This window comes from Manis pentadactyla, chromosome 2 (assembly GCF_030020395.1).
Source record: "Manis pentadactyla isolate mManPen7 chromosome 2, mManPen7.hap1, whole genome shotgun sequence".
Lineage (NCBI taxonomy): Eukaryota > Metazoa > Chordata > Mammalia > Pholidota > Manidae > Manis > Manis pentadactyla.
Window position 1 is genome coordinate 72,637,700 of NC_080020.1, and position 15,863 is coordinate 72,653,562.

General features: G+C 31.3%; 1 protein-coding gene across 10 annotated transcripts in view; it reads left to right on the forward strand.

Moving 5' to 3' along the window:
* The window catches only part of TMEM161B (transmembrane protein 161B), a 65,924-nt gene that overhangs the window by 43,840 nt on the left and 6,221 nt on the right, over window positions 1–15,863 (forward strand). For 8 of the 10 annotated variants that reach the window (XM_036925642.2, XM_036925641.2, XM_036925645.2 and 5 more), the window contains 4 exons: window positions 10,633–10,784; window positions 11,257–11,317; window positions 11,815–11,955; window positions 14,578–14,691. In XM_036925642.2, coding sequence (XP_036781537.1) covers window positions 10,633–10,784; window positions 11,257–11,317; window positions 11,815–11,955; window positions 14,578–14,691 — 468 coding nt within the window. Of the gene's footprint in view, window positions 1–3,959; window positions 4,666–10,632; window positions 10,785–11,256; window positions 11,318–11,814; window positions 11,956–14,577; window positions 14,692–15,863 lie in introns of those variants that run through there. The other 2 variants (XM_036925648.2, XM_036925651.2) reach the window with 2 other exon arrangements.

The window sequence follows — 15,863 nt, forward strand, 5'->3', positions numbered from 1 at the left end:
TTTTTTTTGTTTAATAAAACCTGTGTTCTATACTTTCAAAATCTTTGACTATTAATTTCTTTCTATAATCTGGCAGGGTTGAGGCTGGCTATAAGCTTTTTTGTGGGATTGGTTTTAAACATGCATAATAGTTTTTTGCTCACATCTGAGAGAATTTTAGTTTCTTTTTCTTTTTTCTGTAAAATAAAGGTAATTGAACTTTCATCTCTAAGACAATATGAAAAAATATAGTTAAAAATTGTCCAAGTTGGTTGTTTGGTTTTCTAATGTTGGAAGACAGGATCAGATTATTTTTAAAAGGATTTTACTTGATAGGTCATAGGATTAATGTGCTTATTGTTAATTTTCAGTGTACATACTGTAGCAGATTATTGCTGTACTTTCTAGGTTTCTTTGCAGTGAGAATGCAAAGTTTGAGTATTTTGGCTGCCTTTTATAGGAAAATTGGTGTGGGAGGTTGAACTATTTGAATAGAAAGAATAAAAAATAGTGTTTTTGTTATTGTTGTTAGTGGTCACAAAAATGAGAATATACTCTGCTTCCACAGAGTAGAAAAAATTTCAGTTTACATGAAAATCGCTTAGGTGAGTGGAAACATGATAATCATCAATTTTGTGAAAAATGTTTGAGAAACTTGTATGAAAACCTCTACTTTTATTTCTTAGGACACTATCCATTAGATTTGTTTATTAGCAACAAAGTATTTATCAGAATATGATCTCTGTTTCTTTTTCAAAAAGGCACTGGTAAAGTACCTTTGAATAATTTCAAGATCTAGGGTATAGAAGAAATTTTCTTAATATGAGACTTATGTCTTTAAAGCATTGTAAGTATAAACTAAGCTGAAACATAGTAGTGCCTTGATAAGTATATGTTATTTAAATTTTTATCCTAGATCTGAGAGAAATTTGCCCTTTTAGAACTAAAATTTAAGCCTGTTCATCTTTGAAAGCTCTTCTAGCTCAAAGATAAATATATTTAAGATACTTCCTACTGAGTAAATCTTCTCACCTGTACTTGATTTTTCTTTCTTATTGTAATTTTTGTATTTGCATGTACTAATTCCACTTCTAAAAATTTTGACAGTAGAGATTTAAAGACATAGCCATGTGATAGAAAAAAATATCCCACCCCTAAACATTCCTTTATTTTAGGGGTTGGGATTTTGTGACATAAAACAAAATAAATTAGCACTTTAAGTGGTCCATTCAGTTAGGACTGAAGGGTTAAAAAGGAAAAATAACATTTTAAAGAAAAAGAAAATGACTGTTAGCATCAGTAGTTTTGCATAAGCAGTTTTGAATATTTGCTAATATATTCTTTATGGAAGTCATTTACAGGATGATCTATGAAAATAAAAATAACAAGATAAAAGTAGAGGGAAGAGCTTACTCATAGCGAAAGGTACATGACCATTATTTCCATTAAGCCATAAATAAATAAATGCCATGTTCTTACCTAATAAGTGTTTTTTGTTATACATGTCTAAAACATAGAAGCCTCATTTTAGCATTATCATAATGTTAATTTACATTGTACATAATGTTATGTACAAAAGGGCAAAAATAAGTATACTAATTTACTTGGAAATTGTGGATAGTTTATGAAGAAAGAACAGATTCCAAGGAAATAACTCTTAAAGAAGTTTTATTTTATTTTGAAAGCCATTCTTATATTAGGTATAATTTATTATTTATTTCTCGTTAATAAGCATACTCATGAGATTAGAGTATAAAAGGATTTTTCTTATTTCAAAACAATTTGTTATATAGGTATTAGAGAAATTTGATAAGTAGCTCAATAAGAAATCTTATTGCTATTTTAGCTAGTACAGAAGTTCCTATAAGTGGTCTCAAAATAAAATCAATGCAGTTGTCATTGAAGCGCTCAGTGTAGTTGTTTTGCCTATCTCTTAAAAAAAAAAGCCAGATTTATATTCTGATATGTATAATGCTAACAAAAGCCTGTCTCCTTAGGTGGTTTTTGTTTAATCTACTAACATGTATTACTGTTTCATCTATGTATTAATTGAATAAAATACACATAGGCTCTAAAAGTTTGGTAGAATAAGCAATTGAGTTTCAAGTGGAAATGATGAAATTCTACAAAATAAAATCCCAGGGTAGATTGCAATTGGTTCAGCAAATTTTTGCACAATTCTTGTTGAGGAACAAACTTTAGGCACTGGAGTTATTGCTGGAAAATACTCAGATTTTTTTCTTCAGAGATTTTTACTTTTAAAAGCCCAAATTTATTCAGATCCCTCTCAATTTATCGTCCTTTCTGCTTATTGGAACTTTTCCTCAACTTAACCTTTCAAACCTGTATTTTAAAGATAATGGTTCTGTTCTAGGTATATATTTATCAGGTCTTTGCAGTGAAGGACTAGATTATATTGAAATCTTAATGTTTTATGATGATAGTGTTTCACAAGCATAAGAATCTTTTCTAACAGTTGGTTAATCTTAATCATCATTAATATTTCACTCTATTTTAATAGGATGTGGAAATAGTCTCAGTGCGTAAGATTGAAAAAGTTGGTAAAATATACATATGTTCTTTATACTGTGAATTTATTTGTAGTTTAGTTTCTATTAAATTCCAGAACATAATGTACTTTTTTTTTCCAGAGTCAGTACACTGTAGATCAAGACTTTATTAAAATATAGATTAAATTTTCAAAAATGTTGACTATTATCAAATAATACATATGTATAGTTTAATAGTCAAAAAGTACTAAAAGTGTTATATTAAAAAGTAAGGATCTCCTTCTTTATGCCCTTGCCATTTCTTTAGGTGCTTTAACTGTTTATTCTGACTTTTAAAAATCTTTGTAATTCTAAATACAGTGTTTATACTACTGACTCATCAATTACAGTAGCTGAGAATTTTCTTTCCTAAAACTATACCATCATCTTAAACTGTGCTTCCTCTCCTTTATGTTCTTAATGTAGTTAACTTTACAATTGTTACTGAAATTAGTATTCAGTGATTATTACACCTACATAAATATTATATGTGAGCATTATAAGGTATTACAGTTTATTTTGCAAATTTTTTCATCTTTTTAAGTTTTACTTACTTTTTTCTTTAAAAAGTGTTTATTTAATCATTTCCACTATCTTTTCAGTATTGTTTTCCACAAGGTCAGTTACAACTTGTATTAGTTTTTTTTTTTTTTTTCCCCCACTGTGGAGATACACTCCTAAAGATCTGTATTCTCTGTCTTCTATCTAGACTGCAGGCCTGCTTTACGGTTGTCATCCTGGGACTTACTTTTGTCACTATCCTAGGAATTCCCTTTGCCTTTCTATCATAATCAATTTCCCATTTCTAGGATTCAGTGTTTTCTTCTTTCTTGGTTTATTCAAACGTTTTTGTGGAGCTTTCTGTCAAAGTGTACCTGTGAGGTAACTAGACTTTGTCATCTTAAAAGTGTCTTAGTTCTGTACTCTTACTTGACTGGTATTTTGGTTGGATATAGAATTCTAGGTTAATGTCTATTTTAGTAATACGAAAGACATTGCTCTGTAGTCTTCAACCTCAAATGTTGCTGTTAAGAAGTACAATGTTATGATATTTAATCCTTTGAGTATGATTTGTTTTGCTTTATTTTTCTTCTCAGGGAGTTTTTACAATCTCTTTATTTGTTTGATTTCTGAAGGTTAATGATCATGTACCATGCTGGGAATCTTTTCATTCTTTGTGCTGGACTTCTGCTAAGCTCTTGTAATTTGGAAACTTCAAGTTTGGAAATATCTTTTATTATGTCTTTGATAATTTCTTCCCTTCTGTAATTCCCCTTACCCCTGTTCTCTTTCTCACTTCATTAGTCTGATACTGTACCTCCTGGATTTTTATCACTCTTTCTCCTTGATGGAACCTTTTCTCAACTTTATCTTTCAAACCTAGTTTTTCACATTTATTTTGCCTGTCCTACATATAATTTTTTTGAGCTTGTTTTTGATATCTAAGCATTCCTTTTTCTTAGCATCCTGCTCATGTTTTAGAGATGCATCTTTGCTTAGCTTTATGAAATAAAAATGTGTGTATAGATATCTATGTATAAACATACATATGTATCTATTTCTATATGTGGAACTTTTTATTCTGCTGCCTGTATCATCTCTCTTTTCTGTGAGTTACTTTTTCCCCATTGCTAATTTTTTCTCATCTTTTACATAAGAGGCTATGCTCTAATACAAGGGTTGGTAAACTATAGCCTGCTGTATCTGAGTTGCATCCTGTTTTTGTACAGCTCTAGAGTTGAAAATGTCTTTTAACATTCTTTAAGTGGTTGTTTAAAAAAATTAAAAAGCAGACAGAATAATATGCTAGAGACTGTATGTAGCCTGCAAAGCCTAAAATATTTACTCGTTGGTCCTTTACAGAAAAAGTTTTCTGAACCCTGCTCTAATGTCTGGGCATTCTTGTCTTTCTTGTATATTGAGGATTCACACAGTAAAAGTTAATTGGAAACTGTATATAAGTAGGGCTTGGCCATCTTTACTGAAGAATAACTAGGTAACGCTGAAGCTGGGTTTGGTTCAGCTAGCTCATATCACTATCTGTTGGTCTTTTGGAGGGGGATGTCTTTTGGTCTCTGGAGGAGGGTCTCTAATCTCCTCACCTGGAGTATGCAAGCTTGCTACACATGTTTCAAAGGTGAGTACACCTTTGAGTATGTAGGCCTTCACTTAATTATCCCATTTTCAGTATAGTTGCCTTAATCTAAACTCTACTATATCTCAGGTTCAGTTTCTTCAAAGGCTAAATCTTAGTCTTCTGCTGGAGTCATGTAGTTTGTTAGCTGGCTGCACAGGAAGGTAATGGGAGTGGAGAGTTGGGAGTCCAACTTCTACTTATATATAGATCAACTTAGACCTCTGTTTTCAGCCTATAACACACTGCTTTGTTTTGTAGAATCTTTCACCTGTTAGATTAAAATTTCATGGAAAGGTTAAAAAATTTAAACTAGGAATTGTATAAGAAGTAAATAAACTTTGTTTTTTTATCATTATGTAATCCATTTGTCCCTGTGTACATTCTCCTATTTTGGTATTAGAAGTTGAGTATTTAAGTCATTTATACAGAAAACATCAAGTTACTGCTGAGAACTACAAAGAAATGTTTAATTTACAAAACAGCCCTCTGAGGTGGTGGATATATTAATTGCATTTTACAAATGAACTGGAGACACAGGTTAATTAGCTTCACATGGAGGATCACATAATAAGAGTAGAGCCAATTCAGCCACGCATTCCAAATCTAGAGAATGCTTTCTTCACATCTATGTCACAGTACGGTTTAAAATAGCGTATGATATACTTGGCAAGTGAATTACAGTAGTAATTGCTGTAAATTCAGAAGAAGAGAGTGGTCTGGGTTGGAGAGGTAACATTAAGTGCCATGAAGAATGTGAAACTTGAGTTGAGTCTCAGATTAGGTAGAAGGAAAAGAAGGGGTAGTTGAGATACATGTTATAATCCAAGATGGAATATGGCTGTTAAATTTAGGAGAATGGTAAATACACTACTTTGATTTAAGTGGAGGTTTGGGGACTGTTGAATGAAAGCTTGAACATATATGTGTATTTTACATTGGGTTATGGGATGGTTTTGTTTTAATGTGGGACTCAATAAATACTTGGTTTTAAGATTTATCCAGTATTTAATATGAATTGAGGATGCAGGGATTATAACATTTTAGGTGTTTGTGGTGAAGGATTATATTAAAGTATTAGTGATATAAAGAAGATCATGCTTTATGCCTGGATTAGGCTGCATCTAATTTTGTTTTTTTTCCCTTTAGTGTTGACATTTTGTAATCATTTTATGGTAACATTTTGGTAGGTGTAATCTTTGAGAAATTTCATTTTGGACATCTGATACCACTTTTAACTAAAGGTGCTTTTTTGCTTTTTAGTAAGTAAGTGAAGGATTTAGAAATTCTCTCTCTATAGACTCTTGTATCCATTTTCAGTAAAAATGAAGCATTGTTTTTCCAACCTGGGTGTAGGGCCATCAGATAGTGATAGAGATCATAGCTAGATTTCAAAAGCAGTTCAGTTATGGTTTTGGAGATATATATATATATATATTTTGGATTTACTCCTTTTCCCTTATTCTCTCCCAATATGTAAGTTCTTCCTAATAATGCAAGAAAGAGATGGACCTGTAGTGTTTAATACTAGTAAAGTGAACCACCAGCTTTGTTTCTCTTTTTTTTAAGTTTTGTAGAAGAGAAGAGATAAGTGAGTAAGGAACATGGGATTCAGAATATGGAAGGAAAAGTTTGAACATCTAGAATCTTGCCCCCATTCTTAGTGTTTGTTTCATAAACTCCATCTTGAATATTGAAACTTAGATGTAAGTTTAAGACTTGTAAAATTGTTCCTAACTTGCTTTCTTAGAAAACTTGGTACTCAGATTCTCTCTACTTCAATATAACAAAAACTATTCTCATGGGGAAAAGCTGCAGTAGTCCTATTTATCTAAAAACTAGGTCTTTTTTCCTTTTTTATTTGCTTTCAAATTTTTCTTAACCTGACATCAACTCTTAATAAAGTGATTAATTTCAGTTATTAATCATAAATATGAGTTATGGTTTTAAAACTGCATAATTAAAAAATAATTATGTCATAGACTCATATCTATAGTACTTTGTTTTCTTCTATGAGGAAAAGTAAGGTAGTTTAAGCAAGAAAGTCTTAACTTTGTAGTTTTTCTTTATTAATTGAACTACCAAATAAGTAAATCATAGTGACCACACTAGAGGGGGTGAGGATTTGATAATATGGGTAACTGTTGAACCACTGTGTTGTATATTTGAAACCAACATAAGATTGTATAGCAATGATACTTTAACAAAAAAAATACTGAATTGAAGTGGCAGAAGTACAAAAAAAAAGCATTATGTAAATTTAAACTAATATGTGTTTATTGCGTTGGTTAACTAGAAAACTATTCCAAGAGCTTAGATTATTCAAGATGGTCTAGATTAATGCTTTATAATGTTTTTTCTGTCTGTACACACAGCTGGCTCCTCTCAGAAGCATCTTTCATTATAAACAATGTATTTTCACCCAAGCTAATGGGATAGGTTTGCACTTATGATGGAGCAGGTTCTGCCTTTATCTCCCCTTGCTGGAGACTCTTGATTACTTTCAGGGTCCTGTCCTGGATATATAATCTCCCTAATTCTTTCCTTGGAAAGTCTTTATTTAAGCAATTATAGACTACCAGTGTTTGTATTTGAAATGAGAGCATAAGTGCAAAAACTCTGAAATGAATGGTATTATTATTATAGAAAAAGAGATAAAAATAGTAATAGGATGTATGCAGTGATTAAGTTGTAGAAAAGTTTTCAAAAATTCACATTACATCTTTAAATGACATGGAAACTAAATGTGCTTTGTAAAATACCCATTGATCATTTTAATTGAAATTGACATCCTATCAATTTGACAATTCTACTTAAGCTTAATATAAAATCATGCCAATTTGTGCAGTGATGCAGTATACTCTTATTGCTTACACATAATTTAGTATCTGTTAGACAAAACAGGAAGAAGATTGACAAATCTGCTTAGGAAAATTTGTACAATAATGTTAGGTGACTTTAGAAAGAATTTTGAAGGAATAACACATGGAAACATCACAGAATACTACAATGCAAAATAACTGGAATGTAAACATTACTCCTTAAATTTATTCTGTAATTTGCAGAGATTGTTACTTTTGCAGACTTAGAGTACTAGAGGATTTATTTCCCTTGTTATAAAAATAATTTGGCTCCCCCTTTCCCCTAGGGCTCAATATCAAAGAAAAACTGACATATTTTATTATGTGGATTAGCCTTTTTACTTCAGTAGAGTTCCAGATTTCTGTATTGTTCTGTACCCAGAGTAATGTAGAGTTAAGTTGAGCTAGATACTGTGTGTTAGGGAGCTGAATATTTGGTAGGATAATAATTGTAAACCAGTGGCATGTGCTTGTTTATTTCTTATATTAAAAAATAATTTGTTCAGATACTTGACCATTATATATATATACAACCTGAGTTATGGTGAATATAAGAAGACATTGAGAATGAAAGTAACACTTGGTTAAATGTCTTCATTTGCTGAAGCTCTAATAATATGTATTTCTGGTCATGTTTCCTAAATCATATTCATTACAGCAAATATGAAAACATATAGGAGTCTTTTTTATCTAAAAGCTCAGAGGTTATCATCTAGCTCTTCATTAAAAGCAAATCAGTTCCAGTTTACATGTAGATTGTATTCTAAAATGCTTGGAAGTTACATAATCTTTTGTATTTTTTTAGAGAAATAATGCTATAAATGGTATTACTGCTCCCCTGCCCCCAAGGTTAGCTCATGAAAATTCTTTGGTCCTATAATGTAGCATACAAGACCATTTTTTTTTTTCAAAGAAAATACCATACATAGCTAGTAAGTAATTAGGAAAACAAACTTGAGAAAGTATTTATCTTGGATCATGGTATTTGTGAAAAAGGAGAGATTTGTGTGAAGGGGAGATTAGCCAGAGTGGAATTAACTGAGTTGAGAAGATGGAAGGCAGGAAGGGGGTGGTACTCACTGAAAAATCAGGTGCATGACTGAAGGAGGTTAGTAAAGATAGTTCCCATCACAGTGTTCTGAGGCATAGTTGCCTGGAGAATAGGTGGGTAAAGATTAGCTATTCCTTTAGTTAGTTTTTAAAAAAAATATTTTAAAGGGGGAACTATCCACTAAATAAGCCTGAGGAAAACAATCCATAGCCTTTGTAAAACCCAGAAAATCCTTGAAATTTATAACCATGAGTGATAAATAAATTTATTTTTTGTTATTACCAATGATAAAGGCAAATCTTACACTAAAGCTTTTCTATATTGATTGCTTTTTATTTTGAGTATATTATACCAGAAAAAAACTGTTCTGATACCATTCTTCTAAAGGTCTATTTACAGTTAAAGCAAAGAATTAGTACTATTTCAGTTTACCTCTACTGCCTTGTGCAACATTATTTCTGTGGCAGAATACATCCACCAATTGTTTGAGTACCTACTGTGTGCCAGGCATTCTTCTGATACTTTCACTGCAAAAGTTCACAAGAGACAAGAATCCTTGATATCATGGAGTTTATTTTCTAGTGGAGATTTATTTCGAATTCAGTTTGAGAAATGCCAGCTAGTCATGTGTATTACCTTGAAGTTGGCTTAGGAAAGGTGCCTACAGGGAGAGCAGCTTGGACTCTACATTTATATCCAGTATCCTAGATAGTTTTCTAGAAGATAATGGGTAATAACTGTATGGACTGTTTTTAAATAGGGCAACAAAGGGCAGTTTCCTTTTAAGGAGCACAAACATGAGTCCTTACCCTCGCCCAGTCTACTGTATAAGGATTCTTCTGTTTATGAGAATGTTTGAACTATTTACCTCTGTCATGGCAGCTCTATGTTTATAAAAGATATTGTGTGTTACTGCTAAATTACCATGTAACTTAATTTAGTTATTGCTAACTTAAAACTGCTATCACAGTTTTGTAGAGGCAATATCATAAGTTGTCAAGTGAATAGACTGGATCCAGACCACCTAGCTTTAAATTTCAACTGCTTCTAATGTAGCGGTGTGTGCCACAGTTTTTTAAAATGTGTAATGATAGTAGTTGGCCAGTGTGAGGATGAAAAAAATGAACTAATACCTAGCACTTGGCAAGTGCTAAATGACAGGTGTTATTGTTTCTATGCTTGATATATAGTTTATGAAAGAGCTGCTTTAAAACAATTTTTGGCAAGCACCTTATTTTGTTTAGTGGTTTTATGCTTTCTAGAAGAGCAATTTGGTGTAGTGGAAATCTGGAGTTAATCTTTGGATCATCCACTGAATTGATCAATTATTAAGAGAGGAATTCAGATAAAATGATCTTTTTAATGTTTTCATGTAAAATTAAAATATTTAAATATTTTTTAGTAGGTGAACATGTTGAACCTTTGGTTGTTTTTGAGCACTCAACTGGGAATTTTCTGTACAGTTTTTTGTTTAATCATGTTGTAAAGTAGTGATCCTAGACAGTTTTTATCCCACAGCTTATCAGTAGCTTAGTAATTCTCAAATTCTGAATTGTTGGATGATGTACAGATAATTCCTGTGATGTGTATTTGTGTGTTTAATTTTGTATAAACTACTTGAAAAAACAGTCCCAATAAAAAGTAGTTCCCTAAAGTTAACCTGTATTTTGGCTTTTCATGTTACTGAGAACCTATTTCATAAAATGGTTATAATAAACTCCTAGTAAAATTTGAGTCATATAAACTAAAACTACATTATTTTCCCTAATTACAACTTAATGTGTATATGTACACTTTTGATTAATTTAAAAATGTTACAAACTTCACTTAGATTTGCTTTGTTGAGAAATTTATTGTTTTTAATGTCCCATTTCCTGCAAGACTATTTAGATTTTCATTAGTTTTTCACTCCTTCCAAAGGAAATCTTGTAGTTATGCATGGTGTAGAATCAAAACAAATGTTGTAGTCAAATTTTATTGGAGTTCAACTCCTGTATAGATGGTTGTGTTTAATTCCCACAGTTATTTGTGGTTTTTCCTGAACTTTTCCTTCTGCAGCAAAGTTCTATTTTCATTAACTACACACTATTTTAAAGTAGAAGATGGTGGTGAAAGATCGGTCTGTGTTACCTTTGGATTTTTTTTCTTTGTGAAAGCAATGGCAGTCTTGATTGTAACAGAAAACTATTTGGAATTTGGACTTGAAACAGGTAATAATTTTATACAATTTTTAAAATCAGTGTTGCTTTAGTGTTAATTTTGACTTCAGTATTAAATTTTATATGTGATATTTTAAAAAATAGCCTTGAGGTATATATTCTATAATATTCTAAATAACCTTTACTATTAAGTAAAATCTTCCTTAGTTTTGTTTTTGTTACCTTTTTTCAATAGTGCTGACCCCTCCCAATTTTTTCCTTACAGTTAAATAAATTTCTGTAATGCTAAAGTTTACTCACATAGATAAAGATGCAAACTTTATGCACGCATAGAATGTACAAATATCAAATGGATGTTTTCAAAGACTGTTCCTGCTAATCAAATTTTATTGCATTATAACATACTAATTAATTAGCACATGAAAGAACTAAGCTAGTCACTTCAAAATTAAAAATGCTCTGTTTTCTAACATTTTATTTCCAAAGAAAGATTCTGTATTAAGAGTAATTTTTTCCTCTACAGGGTTTACAAATTTTTCAGACAGTGCGATGCAGTTTCTTGGAAAGCAAGGTTTAGAATCTCAGTAAGTTTTTTAAAAATTAAGCATTCCTTAAATTTAAATTTATACTTTTAGAAAAACAGCATTTACTATAAGTCGTTCTTCATTTTTAAGCAGTGAAGTGAAGGAGTTTTTTAAAAATAGAACTGTCATTTGTAGAAATAGTCTTACTAGTAATTTTCACATTTGTATAAACTTAGTATCTTTCATAGAACTTATTTGGATTTGCTCTTACTTGACTTTATTTGCTGCCACCAGAGATGAAACTAAATTTTATTTGAGTCTTGTATCAATTCTATGTGGCACATGTAGGTTGGATTGTTACAAATGTGGTTGAAGAGATTCATGATGTATAGTTCTCCAAAATCCATTATAATTCAATGAAAAGAAGTCTCTTCATAGAAGTTAATTTTATATTACTATTATTATTGTGGTTTGTAATACAATTGATTAGAAGAAAGGAAATTGGTAGAAAGTTAACTTTAAAAAATTTTCAGCTTCTTAAAATATTTTATTTTTAGGGGTCCTGTTTCAAAACTTACTTTCAAATTTTTCCTGGCTGTTTTCTGTTCACTCATTGGGGCTTTTTTGACATTTCCTGGATTACGGCTGGCTCAAATGCATCTAGATGCCTTGAATTTGGCAACAGAAAAAATTACACAGTAAGCGGAAAATGTACATAAGCACATGCAGATAAATATATGTTTTCCATCTTAATGAAGGTATATTATTGTAATGAAATAATTATTGTATAAAAATGAATATTTTGTCATAGAATTTTCTCTTTCTACTGTAAAATTTTAAGTCCTGTGTTTAAAAAAAATACCGTCGTTTACTAAATTTCTGTTTTACCTATTAAAAGGAAGTAACAATATTTATGTTAGTTTCTTAGAGGTCCATATTTATGATATTATAATCTCTACAACTGCACTAAGAATCTAATGAAAATTTCCTTAAGTCAAACATTTAATTAAAAATTTAATTATTTAAATTTTATTGAGATAATTTAATATGTTTATTTATAATATCTTGTTTAAAAGTTCTTTAAAGTAAATCTGTATTCATCAGGGATGTTTGTTTTCTTAAATTATTGATGTTTTAAGATTTGTTTAATTCATTATTTTATTTTGGGATTGCTAATACTGTACAATGTTAAATTTCATAGATTACTTTTAACTACCAAATTCTATTTTAGTTCTCCAATGGAAAAATCATACTTGAATCTCTACATATAGTTCAAAGCCCATTTACTATATTCTTTTTGCTTCTGACAGATTTTTTTTTGTCGTTGATATAGACACCTTGACAAAACAACAGGTTTATGTCTCTTTCAGTTCATATCTAGATTCAAATTTCCATCTTGTCTTCTTGTTTCACAGTAGAAACCCAAGTTGAAAATACTGCATTTTGAAATATGTACTCATAGTCATTAAGTATCTCTGAATGATTTTATTTCCTAACATTTCTGCTCTTTAAAACCCTGTATTTAATGATGCAGGTTCTCTAGTCTTTTCACATTCTTATCTCTGTTATGTATGTCATTTTCATTTATTTTTATTTTGACAGTCTTTTTAATTTTTTCCTTACCTCATTTTTCTACATAAGCTTTGTGTGTGTGTTTACTTTTTCTCACCTCCCAGTACACACTCCCTCTTTCTTACCCTCTGTTTATCGAGCATGCTTTTGGCTACATCTTGCCTTTCTCCCAGCATCCGTCTCCCTAATAGCTTCTTTTAAAACAAAACCTGCCCCCCCACCTTTGTACACACACTTCAGTCCACTAACCCCAGTGTTATGATTTAAATAAACTGAAAGGGTGGGTGGAGGGGAGTCCTTCACCAGCCACTGAAACCGCTGTGGGCTGCTCCTTGATACTTGTGTGTTCCCTAGCAACACTGCATACCTAATATTGCTGCTTTCTTCCCCACACCCGGTGGTTTGCCCAGGGTTGGGATGAAAGAATCACTATTTTATCAAAACATTTAAAGCATTTAGTGTGTGTGGTGGGGGAGGCACTTTTTAGTTTAATTTTCAGTAAAACATGGCTTCTTTTAAAGATTTTTCCCTTTGGAGATTTGGAGTTTAATTTTTATTCAGTTTACTGCAGCCCCCATTGTGTTGTGGTACTCTGCCTTGATACAACAGTGTGGGCAAGTGAGTTCCGTTGTGAGAGTAGCATGACTGGCACAAAGAGCAGCATTCTCCTCACTTCCATGGCCAGGCACTAGTACTTGTTTTAATGCCAGAACTTAGAACCAGAGTTCCACTTTTCCCTGTCAGGTGCTCATGGTTTCCTGACTCAGCCCTATTTCCTCACATAGATCACTGTCGTGTGCATGGTAGTGACATTTAAAAATGTGTGTGTGTGTGTGTGTTTTAAACTCACTTCCCAGTTTAACTCTTTAGCATGGTTGATAATGAAAGCAGTATATGGTATAGTCTGAAGAATTTGTCTTTTTTCTACAATAGGAACAATATTTATGTCATCTGTGTCTATAGGAAACAAACTTGGGCCAACAATGAAGTTAACAATGAAGTTTTAGCTCAGACCTGAAACCTTTTGTTGTGTTAGGTGTATTGCCTTGTCAGGAGTAATGTAAATTTTCTTAATTTGTAGAGGATAAGGAAATTAATTTCAGGTATGTTGATAATACTCCAAGGAGTAATAAAAATATGTGAATCACTTATGATTTTAACAATGTAATTAAAACATTATACATGATCACTATATAGCTAAAGGTTCCTCAGTTACAAGTTGTTTCAGTAGGTTCCATCTGTTTTATGTCTTCTTGTATTATGACCCTTGCTAATCACTGTCTCTTAATTTGTAAGTAATAAGGAGGCAGTTTGTTTCAACTGCACTGAAAAGTTTAAAAAAATAACTCTATACTGAGAATCTATAGGATTCATTGACTGTGAAAGTTAGAGAATCATTTAAGAACCTGTGTATTAAGTCAGGGAGTTAGTAGGGGACTGTTAGAGAATACTAGAATAGACATGAACAGATGTAGATTTTAGAGCTGAATATGTCTCTGTTACTGTTGTCATGAGCAGGTCTTTTAACTTCCCTGGATCTAAAATGTTCTCATCTGAAAAATTAAAGAGGTAATTTGCAAGGGCTCAAATCAGTGTTAAGTGATAATGATAAATATGAAATAATGGTGACCCTTAATACAGAATACTGAAAGTAAGTTCCTACCTGTATTTTGTAAGTCCCAAGTTCCTGTAGTTTATTAGTGTATTTTGTTTCTGGATTTTTATATTTATTTCTTACATACTTTCAGAACATTACTTCATATCAACTTCTTGGCACCTTTATTTATGGTTCTGCTCTGGGTAAAACCAATCACCAAAGACTACATTATGAACCCACCATTGGGTAAAGAAAGTGTCCCTTTGTAAGTATGGGTATTTGAGGACTAATTTTTGTTTCATTATATAATCAAAACTGTTTTCCAAAATACTATTTAAATTTTTTAATGATAGGACACTATTTTTAAAACATTAATAGAAATGCTAAAAGATGGGTTACAAAGTTGAAGCTATAAGTCATTGTTTAACCATTTTGTGATCTTTATTAATGAAAGCGAATAATTATTACCCTGTGCTAGTGTCTTATACACTTGTAAGATTTTTCTGCTTTCTTATTTAATATTCACTTGTTAACCTTTTTTCTGTTGTTGTGCCTCTTTTGAAGACAGTTCTTCTGTTTTTCTTAATTGTGAAAACTACGGAGGAAAAATGTGTGGTATAAATTAAAATTCTCATCTCACATATATATATTCAACCCCTATAAGTTAAAATTTTTGTATTTTTTTGTTTTGTATTTTGATGAAGTAGTTTTTCAAGTAAATTAGAGGCATAACTCTTTTATCCCTCAGTTCTTTGTTATGCACCTCTCAAAAAAAGGGACATTTTCCTACACAACAATATTATCACACCTATCAAATTTAAAAATCACATCTTAACATTACTATCTAATACTAGGTAATACTTCCCCATTAGAAAACTATATTTTAATAGAAGATTATGGTAAGGAAACAAACATTTTATTGAAAGATATTAATAACTGTACCTGATACGTTAACTCATTGGACTTACAGAACTATGTTGGAGTAATAGAAAGATTCAGAAAGAGCTGGTTCCAATCCCAGTTCTGATCTTCAATAAAACTGTCACTGGAGGGAGATTATTTAACTTTGCTGAGCCTCTGTTTCCCCATCTGGAAAATGAAGATAATAGTATGTACCTCACAAAGTTATCATTGGAATTAAATGAAAGAACACATGTAATGCAACCAGCTGTAAGTGCTTAATGTTCTTTCACTGCTTTGCCTCATCAAAATTAAAATCGAAAACCTTGGCTAGTATGCATTTTATTTTGTGTATTTCTTTTATAACCTGGTACAAATTTGCCTTGGATATATAATCAGTGATGATCATGACTTTTTTTTTTAAGGCTTTAATCTTACTGAACTAGGTAAGTATCCATTGAAGTTGTGGTTTTTTTCCCCATAAATTGAGCCTTAATGATAATTTTAACTTGACAGATTCACTAAGTGTTTAAAAGT